The sequence below is a fragment of the Drosophila willistoni genome (assembly GCF_018902025.1).
Source record: "Drosophila willistoni isolate 14030-0811.24 chromosome 2L unlocalized genomic scaffold, UCI_dwil_1.1 Seg168, whole genome shotgun sequence".
Lineage (NCBI taxonomy): Eukaryota > Metazoa > Arthropoda > Insecta > Diptera > Drosophilidae > Drosophila > Drosophila willistoni.
The window spans coordinates 228,166-241,998 of NW_025814047.1; the positions used below are offsets into that span (position 1 = coordinate 228,166).

Genomic DNA, 13,833 nt, shown 5'->3' on the forward strand with positions numbered 1-13,833 from the left:
CCAGCATTTGCTCCGATTTGATTTTTAACTCTTTTTCGTCTTTTTCTTGTTTTATATTTAACAAACTGCAAACACTCACACACACACACACACACACATGGACTGTACACACAACAAACACACAAAGCTGCTTGTAATGGCTGGCAAACAGCGAATCAACAAAATAGTAAAAGTAAAAACATAGCGCCCCAACAAGGCCGTTCACTTTGGTTTTTAATACAGAGTAAAAGAGAGAAATAAAAATAAAGGAGAGTGGTAGTAAATGAGGGGGGAGAAGAGGCAGTGGGCTGTTGGGGAAGAGAAAGATCGGCTAGCAGCAGCAGCACCACCAGCAAAGAGATCATGAAAGGAAAGTGAAAATTGCTAACATTAGCTCAGCAATTTTCATGCTTACTTTTCGGTTTCTATCAAATACTAATAGAAAAACTGAAAATACCGTGGCAAATTCTGTTTTAACAGGAAAACAATTTTCATTTGTTTATATGTATTAATAGGTTTTATTTTAATTTACCTAACTTAAGCTCAAACTATATTATTAAATTTAAGCAATGGAGTCGGTTTAACATTTAAGGAGTCAGTGTAGAGACAATTTATTTAAGAATTTAAATTAACATATTAATGAACAATAAAAACTGGTTAGGCCAAATCAACTCTCTATCTATAAAATATGTTTTTTTTTGTACCTTTCTGATCAACATCATTACTCAAGATGCTTCATCTATCTACTAGATGCACATAGATACCACAAATTTTGGCCAATCTATAAAAAAATACAATAAAAGCAGCTTTAATCGCTAATTTCAAATAAACTCGTTTATCATTAGAAGCTTTCACTTGTATAGATTAAAAAAGAAAAAGAAAAAAACAAAAATCACATTGTTTCTTTTTGAGCTTCACCAGTGAATTCCATTAATTCTAACAAAGAATTAATTCTAAGTTTTCTAAAGTTTTTTTTGTGATTTTATGGCAGCAGATCTAAGCAGGAATGGGAAAATATATATACATATCTCCCAATAATTTGCCACTAAGCCAAAGAGACTTAGGACTTGAGGTTAGAATTTGTTTAATGTTTCTCTCTCTATATTAACCTCTGAGATTAGGATGTTACTTTCATAAAGAAAATATAAATTATAATTAAACAATGATTGAATTTTCTTTTAACATGTTCCATCAAGGCATTTAATAGTCTCAGCTTTCTTTTTCTTTCATTCTTTTAGATAATTCCTTCATTGCCAGAAATTGCGTCATTATACCAGAATTTCCAACCACTGTATTTTCACATTTTCACGATTCTTTCTCCTTTCATTCCCCCGACCAAGTCATTAAGTACTTAAATTGTCGGTAGAGTTTCACTCTTAATATCTACTTCCTTTCAAGTACATAGTAACTAAGTCATTATCAAATTTTTTCTGTTGTATTTACTTATGGATGTATTATTTTTATTTATGTGACAGGAACACATCCAAGAGGTGTTGGACAAATGGACGCAAATCGACGATGAAATCTGGGCCAAAGTTATAGTCTTTGAGCGTAATCGCCGTGTGGCCAAGGCATATGCTCGCGCCCCAGTGCTGACTATTAATGGCTCTGATGATGGCTTCGATGGCATGCGGTGAGTACAAGTCATAGCAAAGCATTAGTAATGGTATTAACTAGTATACATACAATTAAGGGTCATTATTTAATTGCCAAAGCAAACTTGAACTTTGCAAAAAGTCAGGCAAACAAAAAAGAAAAAAAAAATAGCGAATCTCTAACCTTGACCCACTGAAAATAAAAGATGCGATAGGAGGAGACAGAGAGTGTATAAGAGGGAGGGGAAGAGAGAATATTGAGTGGAGGGCCTCCTGGCAGGTGATGCCATGTTTGCTTGATGTTGTAATAATTAATTATCTGTATTGTGAGGAAAATGAAATGCCCATTAAATTAATGGACATGCCATTAAGATTTAATTCCTCCAGTGAACTTCATAGGAGTTTAGTGTTGCGAGAAGAACCTTCGGTACAGATTTTTGTAACCAAAAACCAAAGTGAAAATGTTTTAATAATTGAGCTAACGAAACTAAACGAAATGAGCGATTTCCGTTTTGTAGCCAAGAATTTTTGGTTTCGGTTTTTTGTGTTTTTGGCAATTCTTGTTCTCAGTTAGCTGCAATTCAGATAGTTTTTTTTTGTTTCTTTTAGGTAGTTTGGCCTGCAACTAAGGCTAATTAACATAAAATTATCGTATGTTGGTTGTTTGAAGTTGCGTGCCAAGCAAATTGGCAAGAAAATGCCAAAAGTTGTCTGGCTTTACGCTCAATTCACATTATTCACATAAGCCAAAATGTCAAGAAGTTACCAGTTTTGGAGTTTGGAGGTTTGTAGAATTTGAAATTATAGAGGAGTTGCCGATGGATTTATGCATAATGCATTTATTTCGCCTATAAATTGTTCTATGAAAAAATTGAAATTGAAAATCGTTGACCGAAATACAGCCAAAAAAGGGCATCAATTGGCTTAACGTTGGCGGCGGTATCTCTCTTTGTAGTGTAGAAAACAAACAAAGATGCTTACCAAGCCAAATGTCAACAATAATAACAACAACAACAACAAGAAGAAACAAATAAATTGCCTTTAACTCGAAATGAAATTGAAAATAATAACGAAAGTCATTCATTCAGTCAGTCTGTCTATTTCAGTCAGTCGTCCGTTCGTCCCATCATTCATTCATTCATTCGTTTTCATTCGTGACGAGGTCATCACAGATTGCTTTGCCGGCAAATGCAAATTGCTTTTGTCATTGCATATCTTTCACCAATTCGCTAAAAACAAAACTAAAAAAAAAGAGAGGATGTTGCTGCCGTTGCCATTGCTACTTGTCTATGTCAATTGCAGGTTAAATATGCCCCATGGGCAATCATGGGCCAAATCTGTTTGAAAAAAAAAGTGTCAGGTTAATCAATTTATAAATTGGCAACAAAGCATAAACATCTTTTTAGTTGTCCCTGGTGTGTGGTCCACGGATATTGTTGCCTGACAACCTTCTTGTTGTTTAATTAGCTGCTGCTGTCAGTGGTTGTTAGCTGGCTATCTGCTTTGCCCTTTTTTCTTTTATTTTTGTTATTTCTTTTTCTTTTGCAATCGCATTTGAATATTGCTTAGATTTGTCTATTAACTAAGTATATATCATCTATATGCAGAGTTACAAAAGGAGAGGCCACAGAGCCAGCCAAATGGAGATTCATTCCACACGCAATGTTTTTCGTTGGAAATCTAGCCAAAATGCAAATGCAACCAACTCGAAAGTGTGTAGTGGAAGCGCTAGTGCGAACGATATCTTTTCATATACTTCAACTGGCATGAATAATGTCCATTAGCAATTTCATACGTTTTGTTCGTGTCAAAAAATTTGAATTGACTTTCGAATTGCAATTCCCAATCGTCAAAAGATGGAGAAAAGCAAGCCATTACTTTCGATGACAATCGATTTCATCTACAGTTCATATATAATAACATGTAAATTGCAATGTCATAGCAAGTTAAAAGGGTAAGGAAAAGTTTTACATTATTAAAACTTAATGGAAAGTGATCGTTTTTATGGTAAATGCATCTTTAAGAGATCTTCAAAAGTTAGTATTATATAATTTCCACTTGATTTTCTATAGAGTCTATATCAAAGATCTTAAAGTTTGAAATAAGATACGATTGTGGGAACTAAATTATACAATTTTGAACTTCTTCGATCCACTATAAAGAGTTTAGATAGTTTTCAATACTCTAAAGAGCATTTCACCATCGTTTTTTGTCTTTATTTTTTTTTTTGTTTTACTAAGGTGCAACATCAAAACTTTTGTTTGCATGACTCAGTTGTTTTGTTGGTATTGGTTTTGCTGCATGTAAATTTAATTAATTAGAGTTTCGCCTGCTGTTCCTTTATTTTGCACTTGGTGAGTGGGTGCGTGTTAAGTGTCCCTACTACTTGATGCCTGAACCCCTGTAGCACCCATAGTCTCTCAACGAGTTTTTGTTTTTTAATTAATGGCCAATCCTTAAGAGGGTGCTCAATTACAAGTTTTAACCAGCGTTTTGTGCAATAATTGAAATGGCGCCAATATATATACATATATATATATAAATAAAAACTTTACGCTTTTTATGACAATTTTTTTTTCGTTTTTTCTTTCGAAAATGGTGGCTTGATGGCTAGCTGCTGTTGGTGGGCGTGTGGCGGTGCCCCAATCAAATTTAAATACAAATTTGCATGCGACTGGGAAACTGAAACTGAATCTGAAATGAAATCAAATCATAATAGCCACAGAGAGATTGCAACATACTGAAACTGAATTTGTTTTGTTTTTTTTTTTCTTGTGACGTGTTTTTTGGGCTTGTTTCGTGCGGAAAAAAGTAAGGCAAATAAGGCGCGACCCGGAGGCAAGCCAAGGTTGCTCGCAATTTCTGTTTAATCGCCTAACAGACGCACACACATACAATAGAAGTGGCTATGTAGTTGGGTGGGGTTTTTGGGGGGAGATTGGCACGTGTGTGCCAAGACAAGAACACAAACGGACATAACGTTGGCCTTGTATGGACCATTTACCTAGGGTGCGGACTTTGTCTGTAATTAGCCATAATCTAATTAGATATGAAATCTACTAAATGTGTGAGCGAATAAATGAGAGCTAAATCAAGCCATACCCAGTAGGAAACCTATTTATATGTACTTATATAGTTTTTATACTCTGATTGGCAAAGTGACTGAAAGTTGTCTCTCTCCCAAGTTTGTTGCTTAAGTCTTTCGTTTTTTTTTTGTTTTTGCGCTTGATATGATATTTATAGCCAATCTAAACCGGTTAACCTAGCACGGACAACAAAAAAAAAAGAGGTAAAAAGGAGAAGTAGAAGAAGAGGAAGAAGGAGAAGTAGGGGAGAAAAAAATACTGTATAACTAGCCTCAGGTCAAAGCGTTGAGGAAACCAGTTGCCGTTACTTGCAGTTGCATTTTTGTGCGCTTCCTTGAAGAAGGCTCCTCCTCGCTTCATCAAGTTGACCCACTGCACATGTTTAACTTGAACTCGAAAATGGTCTTAACCCGTTTTTTGCTTTTAGACTCTCGCTTTCATTTCATTTTGTGTGTGTGTGTGTGTGTGTATATATCATCTCAGCAGCCGCAAAAATGCAACAAACCGTCACTTGGCTGTGGCTCATTTAGGCGTGTCAAGTCCAGTTTTTGCTTTTTTTTCTACCTCTTCTGTTTTTTATATAAAATTTTATATGTATGTACTAGACGACCTTGCATCTGATATGTATGTGTAACTGCATAAAGTGAATGCATAAGGCAACTTTTGTATCAACTCAAACTCTGCAATTTTTGTAAAGTGCTTTTGGTCGTTGGCTCATACCCTTTACAAAAGGGTCGCTTAGCTTGGCAGCTATTTATAGAGAATTTCTTGAAACGAACTTGTTTAAGTTTTACCTTTAGTACACAAGCATTAAATTATTTCAAAATTAATCTAGTACCAAGAAATTCAAAAAGGAATTATACCACTTTGTCCAGCATTTTGCTTTGAATATTATTTTGCTTATACTACACATCGATATTTAAAGCCGAAAAGGACAAACAATAAAACATTAAACAAACGAATTTTTTAGTAAAGATTGTTCTTTTTTGGAAACTAAGTACGACCATCTTAATTAAATTAAATTAGGGAAATTAATTTGCCTTGTTTTCGCTTCAATTTGTGTCTATCAATTTGTTGCAAGTTCCAGTATTAGACTTTATAATAAAATGTTTTGTATAATGGGAGTATTAACCCCTTTAGAAAATCAAACATTATAGACTATACCAAACATAGAGTATAGCAAACTATCTAGACCTCTTTTTTGCTGCTCATAATCTATGCTAAGAGATTTCCTCTCCCATTTTCGGTATTTAATTAATTGAACCCTTCATCTGCTCATCTGCCTGTCAGTTTGTCTGCCTGTGGCATTCAATTTTAATAACATTTTCTGTATCTGAATTAAACGAAGCATTTACAAAACAAAGAACTGCAGATCCGCTTTTAGACAACCTTGAAAGGTGGCGGATAATGATGAAGATGAAGACGAATAAGCCTCGGCGCCCCGTTCATGTCGATTTCATTTCGTTTTCATGGAAAACTTTGACACACATTTCAACGGTTTTTACAACCATTTAGCCAATAAATCAACGCCAAGCGACCGCGTCGGTGGCACCAGCACCACCAGCAACATCGGCACCGGAGGCAACAGAGGCAACTAGCTGCACTAGAGGCACCAGCAGCACACTAAATATCGGTGGCAGACGTTACGCTTAGAACTATAGTAAAGCACATGGCCAAATGCCAAATTCGATTCAATGCGATATGCGATGCTAACGGCAATTGTTGTTGTTGTTGTTGTTGTTGTTGCTGTTGCTTTTAAGGTTCCTACTACCTTCGATGCTTCATTATACAAATTAACATAAAGCATAATAGTGACAGAGAGCAACATCAAGTGAATGCCTTCAGAACTGAAACTGAACTACAGGCTGGGCCATAGACTTAGACAGGAGCAGCATATGCTTAGATATGCACAGATAGCGGCAGCAGCAGCAGCAGCAACAACATCTTGCCGTGGCCTTTTTGCAAACGACAATTACAATTAGCTTGGTTTCAATTGTTTTTAACCGCCGCTTCGGGGGCTGGCGGCTTCCTCTGCAGCTTCTTGTTAGCATTTCGGCCGACATTTTCAACGTTGATGATGACGACCTTAAGCCGACCAGCAAGAAGCAATCAAGACACTAAAAACAAAAAAACAAATCAGGCAAATTTCAAACAAAAGCCGCTCTCAATCTCCCCCAAGCTACACTTGTTCAATACTAAAAATTTTGAACTAACTTTAACTTTAAGAACTTAACGAAATAAGCTTGAGCACCTTAATTTTCCTCAATCCTTAATTATTTCAGTTAGTTTAATAGTTTATTCTTATATTTATTCGATTTGGCGTTTGATTTATATTAAAAATTATGTAACAACAAAGTGAATGGTGATCGAAAAAAACTAAATTAGAGCTACCCCATAGTCGAGGCAATTGCCCAAAAGTCATAACTTGTACAAATCCAATCAATTTTGTTGGCACAACTCTTTTTTAAACAAAAGGTGGAAAGGTGATACTTTATCGTTTGCATATAAATAAATACAGCTTTTTGGCAATTATTATTTATGTATCCAAAAATTATTCCGGTTCCTTGCATATTTCATACAAAGTTTTTATACTCTATTCAAATAAAAGTTATTGTTCATTTGAAAATGATTGCGCTGTGATTACATGAAAAATCTCACTTGAAGAAACTTTCCAAACAGTTAAATTTCAAATTAAATGTTTAATTTTGTAGAAACATTAAAATTTTAATATGCACAAATAGAAAAACGAAAGGTTTTTATATTAAAAAAAAAATTACTTAAAAAATGTATAAGTTCGAAATACTTTCAGATAGCATTACAAAATGCTAATGAGTTCTTTAAATATGTTTCTGATATCAATTCAATGGAACTATTTAGATAATAGGATAGCTTTTTATTTCATTAAAGATAATTTCTCTCGTTAAAAGAGTTAGCTTAAAATTTAACTAAACATCAATTGCATACTGTTTATTATTGTTAGTATTATTATATTTTTTTTTTTTGCCTCTTGCCTCATGGCTGTGTTTAAATTTTGTACCGCGATTTATAACGTTTTTTGAAAACCTTTCCCTCTTTGTCTCATATTGTCACATTTGCCTGACAATATAAGTACCACATATGTTCTATAAAAAATCGAATTGTATGCTCTCAAAAACGAAATACGAATTTTCCAGTCCATATCCAATATGACTTAACCCAAAAATGAGAATCCTTGACGATAAATACTGAAATCGGCCTTTTTTTTAGCATTTCTTCAGCTTGATCAAACTTTCTACTTTTTTAAAATTTGTCACTCTAGTTAGCCATTTCTCTAAGTGTAGAAAATGCTTCTGAAAAAGGCTTCTTGACCTCTCACTGAGAAAGTGTCTTAATGAGCGCTTTCATCATAATTTGAACTGAATATGAGTTTAGTATTTGGTGTCTAAGAATTCAAAAATCAAGCTATGACTCAACCTTAATTTGTTGTGTCTGCTAGCAATTAAAAAATAACAGACTCTTGCAAATGTGAAAACTTTTCGGCAGCTGCCACACTTTGCAGCATGTGGCATATAAATCACTGTCAAAATGTATTTGTGGCAGGCGAATGCACAGCACTCGCAAGCAAACAGTTCCATATAGACATGGAATGTTTTGTCAAACGTTTAATAACAACAAAATGCGGTCGAGCAGAGACTTGGAGACCTGTGAGTAAGTGAGTCACCATTCACCCAAAAGCCAAAACCAGCAGCAGCCAGAGCCAGAGACAGAGCCAAAGACACCAGGCCAGCACCAATCGAAAGTGAATGGAGCTGCAAAGTGGCAACTTTTTTGGCAACTGTTGCCGTTTTTGGCTTAATACTACAGCTGATTGATTTGCAATTAATAAAGTACTATTGTTATTATGATAATTATTAAACGATTTCTTTACATTACATTTATTTTGATTTTAGCATTGGACTTTGTGGCTTTGACAATCCCATGAGAGATCAGAAAACGGATGAAATGAAGCGCATCATTGGTCAGGTAAGTGAAGTAAAATGTTTACTTTAATTATTTTGTTTTTATGTTTATGGCAAACCATCAAAAGACGAAAGAACTCAATTAATTCTCTGATAAGATAATTAACCAAAATTCCAAGCGAATAAAAATCTTACAAGAATTATCCATTAAGAGGGAAAGAACATAAAATAAACTTTCATGGCAAAAATTTCTCATCATCTGACTTTTACACACACACTCACACACAGGGTGTCAAAATCAAAATGGACGATGCTGGAAATATACTTGTACGTCGCTATGCCAAAAGCAATGTCTATGTGAAGAGCACAGCAAGTCAACCCAATGAGGAGACATCGATTGGTGCCGAAATCTTAAAGCTGCCAAACCAGGCGCTCGAAAGCGAAAAAATAGTCAAGGTAATTGTAGTTTAAAGTTTGAAATTTTTAGCTTTTGGGGGCCCATTTGTTTATGAACAACATTTGCTAAATGTTTACTAATTCCTTTTGTCACTCACTAACGAAAAACAAAACTTACCTCTGTATCTATCTATAGCTATTCGACATGAAAAAGTTTCAATCGAATGTGAATCGTGAACTGCGTCGTGCCTATCCAGATCGTCGCCGCTTGGAGACGCAATGCCTATCGGCAGTGGCCTTTGTCAAGTCAGAGAATGACATTTTGGAGTGCCCCATTTGGGTGCTTATTGTTAATGTGGTAGCCATGGATATGCTAAAGAGCAAACTGCCACCAGGTGAGACAATTGGTTGTTTGTCGTTTGTATTGTCTTGTACAGCCGGCATTTGGCTCATCTTCTTTTCGACTATTTTCATTTTCATTCTCATTTTTGTTTTCTTTTCTTTTTTTTTTGTTTAGTTCAACGTCCAATTGTAGATATTAAGAATCGTCCGCGTATACCCATACCTGATGAGGATCCCTATAGTGTGGCTGGCAATGGCAGTGGCGGTAGTTCGGGTAGTTCTGGCTTTGGCAGCAGCCACCAACAACAACAGCAGCAGCAACAACTACATCTTCTTCAGCAACAGCAGCAGCAACAACAACAGCATCTGGGTAAACATTTGAATAATGGAAATGGTCATGTTGCTGCCACACGAGAACAATTGCTAATCCAAACGCAACAATTGGCTCACAAACGCAGCGAGAAGCCACCCAAATTGCCGCCCAGGGATAATGTCTATAATGCCCACGATATGATTCCAAAGGTGAGTGATTTAAAAACTCAATTGCAGCAACACATTTTGTCTTTGTCTCTATTTCGAATTGTGTTGCTTAAGTCACACAAAGTGTTGGGGAACAAATTTGGGAGCGTTAAAAAACACAAAATAAAACAAAAAGAAGTGTGGCAACTGCTGCTTAGGTTAGTAAGTTAGTTAGTTAGTAAGTTAGCTACTTAGTTAGCCAGAGCTGGCCATGCTTGGTTACCTGAGCAACGCGGGCACTTGCAAAATGGGTAATCCAGCTCCATTGCCTCTCCCTTGCCTTGCTTTGTCTTGCCTTGCCTCACTGACTGTATGTCTGTTGTAGGTTCTGCGAAGTGGCTAAATAAAAGTAAAAATACCAGGCCACTTGTTGCGGCGACAGCAGCAGCAACAACAACAACAAGAACAACAACTATTTGGATTTCGCCGTTGAGCTTCAACGAGCAATTGGTTTGCATTCAATAATATTCGAATTTCAGCAACAGGTACAACAGCAATAGTCCAGCAAAAGCAACAGCAGCAACAAATAACTGCAAACGAATCGCGTGTAATTAATATGCACGGAATGTTGCCGATGGTTGGCTTTGTATTGTTGCTGTTGCTGCTGTTACTGTTGCCAATGGGCCCAACGACCGTACGGCAATGTCTTTGGCCTGGCCACAGTTATGGTTAACAGTAACTTTGGCAGTTGATATACATACAAATATTTAAATACTTACATAGATGGCGCTCAGATATCAATGAAAAGGTGCGCCGTGCCCCAGACAATATAAATAATTGTTGATAAAATATCTACTAATTCGAAAATTTGTTTCTTATGACTGACTAATTTAGTATTCGATTCTGCCATTTACAGCCGGACTACGATGACATTGATTTGGAAACACGCATCAAATTGTCACGAGGCAAATCCGACAAGGGCAAAGATAATAAGAAATATGGTAAAGTTGACATATTTATTATGGATGGTTTAATTCTTTAGGAGCTTCTTCTTTATTCTGTTGATCTCGTGTTTTTTTCTCCAGACGATCCCTACTATTGTGGTCTACGGGCTCGTGTGCCAAACTTTGTCAAATCATCCAAATCAAAGGATCAAAGGGATGGCAACGGCAATAACATCAGTATGACCAATAATAATGGCAATGTTGGCATCACAACGCTTAGTCAGAAGAAGACATCGATCATACATGGCATGCATCCACATCATATACAACAGCAACAACAATTGATGGCAGCGGCAGCGCATGCTGCTCACCACCAACAACAGCAACAACAGCATCATCATCATCAGATTTGGCAGACTCGCAGCTATGAGAGTGGCATAGGTATTTATAAACATAAAATGCATCCGCATCCACAACATCAACAAAAACATCTACAAGTACAACAACAACAACCACAATCACTTCCAACGGACCTAATACCAACCAAGACACAAAGCACAGCAACTAAAGCACGTAGCCAGCAGCAACATAGCCAACAACAGCAGCAACACTTGCATCCGCACTCGTATATTCACGCACAACACCCACACCCACATCAGCACCACCAACACCATCGTCACCGGCACAACCACAGTCACCACTGTGAGCGAAGACTGCGTCATCAGCAGCAGCAGCAGCAGCAGCTGCCTCAATCCCAAGCACAACCCTTCTATGATAATCTGGAGGATAACATTGGCGTTGGAGTCGCTCGCCGTCTATCCACACGTCGTCATCGTCGTCCCTCTGAGGCGGAAAGCTTGACTTGCAATTGCGTCAGCTGTTATGCCCTGGCCCCGCTCTGTGGAGCCCAGCCACCGGCACGCCCCCAGCGAAGTCTTAGTCAGCAGCAATTGCGACGACATCAGCGGTTAAGCGGTGGACTGATGGATAAGCAGGCCGGCATGGTGAAATGGTGTAGCGAGAGTGATATTTCGGTGCTCGATCAGGGACAGGAGAACGATAATTGCAACCACAACAACGATGACAGCTACGAGTACGATGACTTTGACCTGGACTTTGACATTGACGACATGCAACATCGGCAGCAGCAACAGCAGCAGCACCAACATGTACGAGACAGCTTGTATGTGGATCGTGCCCAATTGAGGCAGATTCAGGCTCCTGCCATGCTCAATAAGTCGCAGTCGACAGAAAGTTTCTTTGAGCAGCCAAATGAAGAAGGTTCACTTTACATGTATGGGGGAAGGCAGCGTATTGTGGCCAAGGCGCCGATACCGGCAACACCGGCGGCTGCTGCGGCGGCGGCGGCCAACATCTATGAAAGAGTGCGCAATTCCATAGACTCTATGGATATGGGCAAGGTCCAGTACTATAACAATAAGAAGCCACCGATGCTGCCAGCGCCAAGTTGGCGCAGAGACCGACATCGACAGGAGCAGCAGCAGCAATTTCAAAAAACTGACAAAAGACGATATGACAATGCCAATAGCAACCACAGCAATGGCAACAAGAACAGCAAATGCAATAACAGCAACAACAACAACAACAAGCGACAGCTAACGACTTGCAACAACAGCAACGCCATGAAAAACAATGACGACATTTTGAAAAACAAAAATAATAAAAATAAAAGTATAACAACAACGGCAACAACAAACATAACAACATTACCAACAACACACACGACCACAATGACGACAGGAACGACATCAGCAACATCACCAACGACAGCAGCAGCAGCAGCAGCAACAGCAGCACAAACCACAAAGAGTTTAGCAGCAGCAACAATGGAAGCAGCAGCGGCAGGTTCAGCCAGTAACAATGCCAAACTGCCTCCAGCTCATCCAGCATTAGCAACTCAAAGAACTGGGCGAACTGCCAGCCGGCTTGACATCAGCGACATGGAATCCATTTATGGCTATCTAAAGCCGCGCAAGCCGCGTAGTCTTAGTCTGAAGAAGATCCAAATACTTGACTATTGATCTATATATAGATACATTATGAGGTTATTTGAAGATATTTGGGTTAATCTACGTTGGAAATGGGGGGGCAGGGCTTGTAAATACATACATACGTACCTACCTCTGCCTATTGTTTTAGCCCATCCAAAAAATCTACCTGCATTATATATATATATATACCCGGTTAGAGAACTAAACTGTACGAATTATACTAACTTAAAACCTTGGACTCCTACTCCTAATTATGGACAGCAAACTGTTAACGTTCATTGTACATACATAATCACATTATAAATGCTTTGGATGGATATAATAATTTGATCTAATCAGTATCAGCAAAGTCAATCCATAAACTAGCTGGCATTGATTAAATCATAATATTTGTCTTGTCTAATATTATTTTAATTTGCGCTTCTTGTAGATTCCGAGCTTGTTGAATCACCATACAATCACATCTATGGACGCCATTTACCGCTGCCAACACGCGGCTATGTGCCCACTCCACGCATGTTTATTGGGGAATGGGACTGAGTGACAGGATCACTCACATCCAGGCACAATCTTATCTATTTGTATGATTAAATATAGAGAAACTATTTTAATTAATCAGCTGACGAGTGCGGCACTCGGACAAAACAATCAATTCAAATCAACGAATCAATAACAATATACATATATATCTTGATTCTAGCCTTATTGTTTTTGTTTTCTCTGAGTGCAATGCTAATTTAAGTCAATCAGCTTATCAAGAAAAATAATTATTACATACTTTATATATTAATTTAGCAAAATATTATTTTACATATAATATTAGAATAGGGACAACAAAACAAAAACAAAAAAAAAATGAAACTCTAATACTTAAATTTGCAGTTATTTTGAGATTATGCACTTGAAAATTTAAAAAATGCAATCAATCATTTAAAAAATAGATTGCATATTTTAATAAAAAAGAAAAAAAAAAAAAGAAACACCTTTACTAGCCATTATTACAAATGTTGTAAAATTTTTTTTGGTATATACCGATATATTTCAATGTATAAGTTCTACCTAGGTTTTATTTCTGCTTTCAC

General features: G+C 37.2%; 1 protein-coding gene across 1 annotated transcript in view; it reads left to right on the forward strand.

Moving 5' to 3' along the window:
• Positions 1-13,478, forward strand: part of LOC6643240 (transcription activator MSS11) — a 34,206-nt gene extending 20,728 nt beyond the window's left edge. Inside the window, exons 3-10 of the mRNA XM_002066194.3 lie at positions 1,455-1,612; positions 8,590-8,662; positions 8,887-9,054; positions 9,191-9,389; positions 9,512-9,858; positions 10,712-10,796; positions 10,881-11,180; positions 13,182-13,478. Coding sequence (XP_002066230.1) covers positions 1,455-1,612; positions 8,590-8,662; positions 8,887-9,054; positions 9,191-9,389; positions 9,512-9,858; positions 10,712-10,796; positions 10,881-11,180; positions 13,182-13,291 — 1,440 coding nt within the window. The 3' untranslated portion in view covers positions 13,292-13,478. The remainder of the gene's footprint in view (positions 1-1,454; positions 1,613-8,589; positions 8,663-8,886; positions 9,055-9,190; positions 9,390-9,511; positions 9,859-10,711; positions 10,797-10,880; positions 11,181-13,181) is intronic.
• The last annotated feature ends 355 nt before the right edge of the window (positions 13,479-13,833 follow it).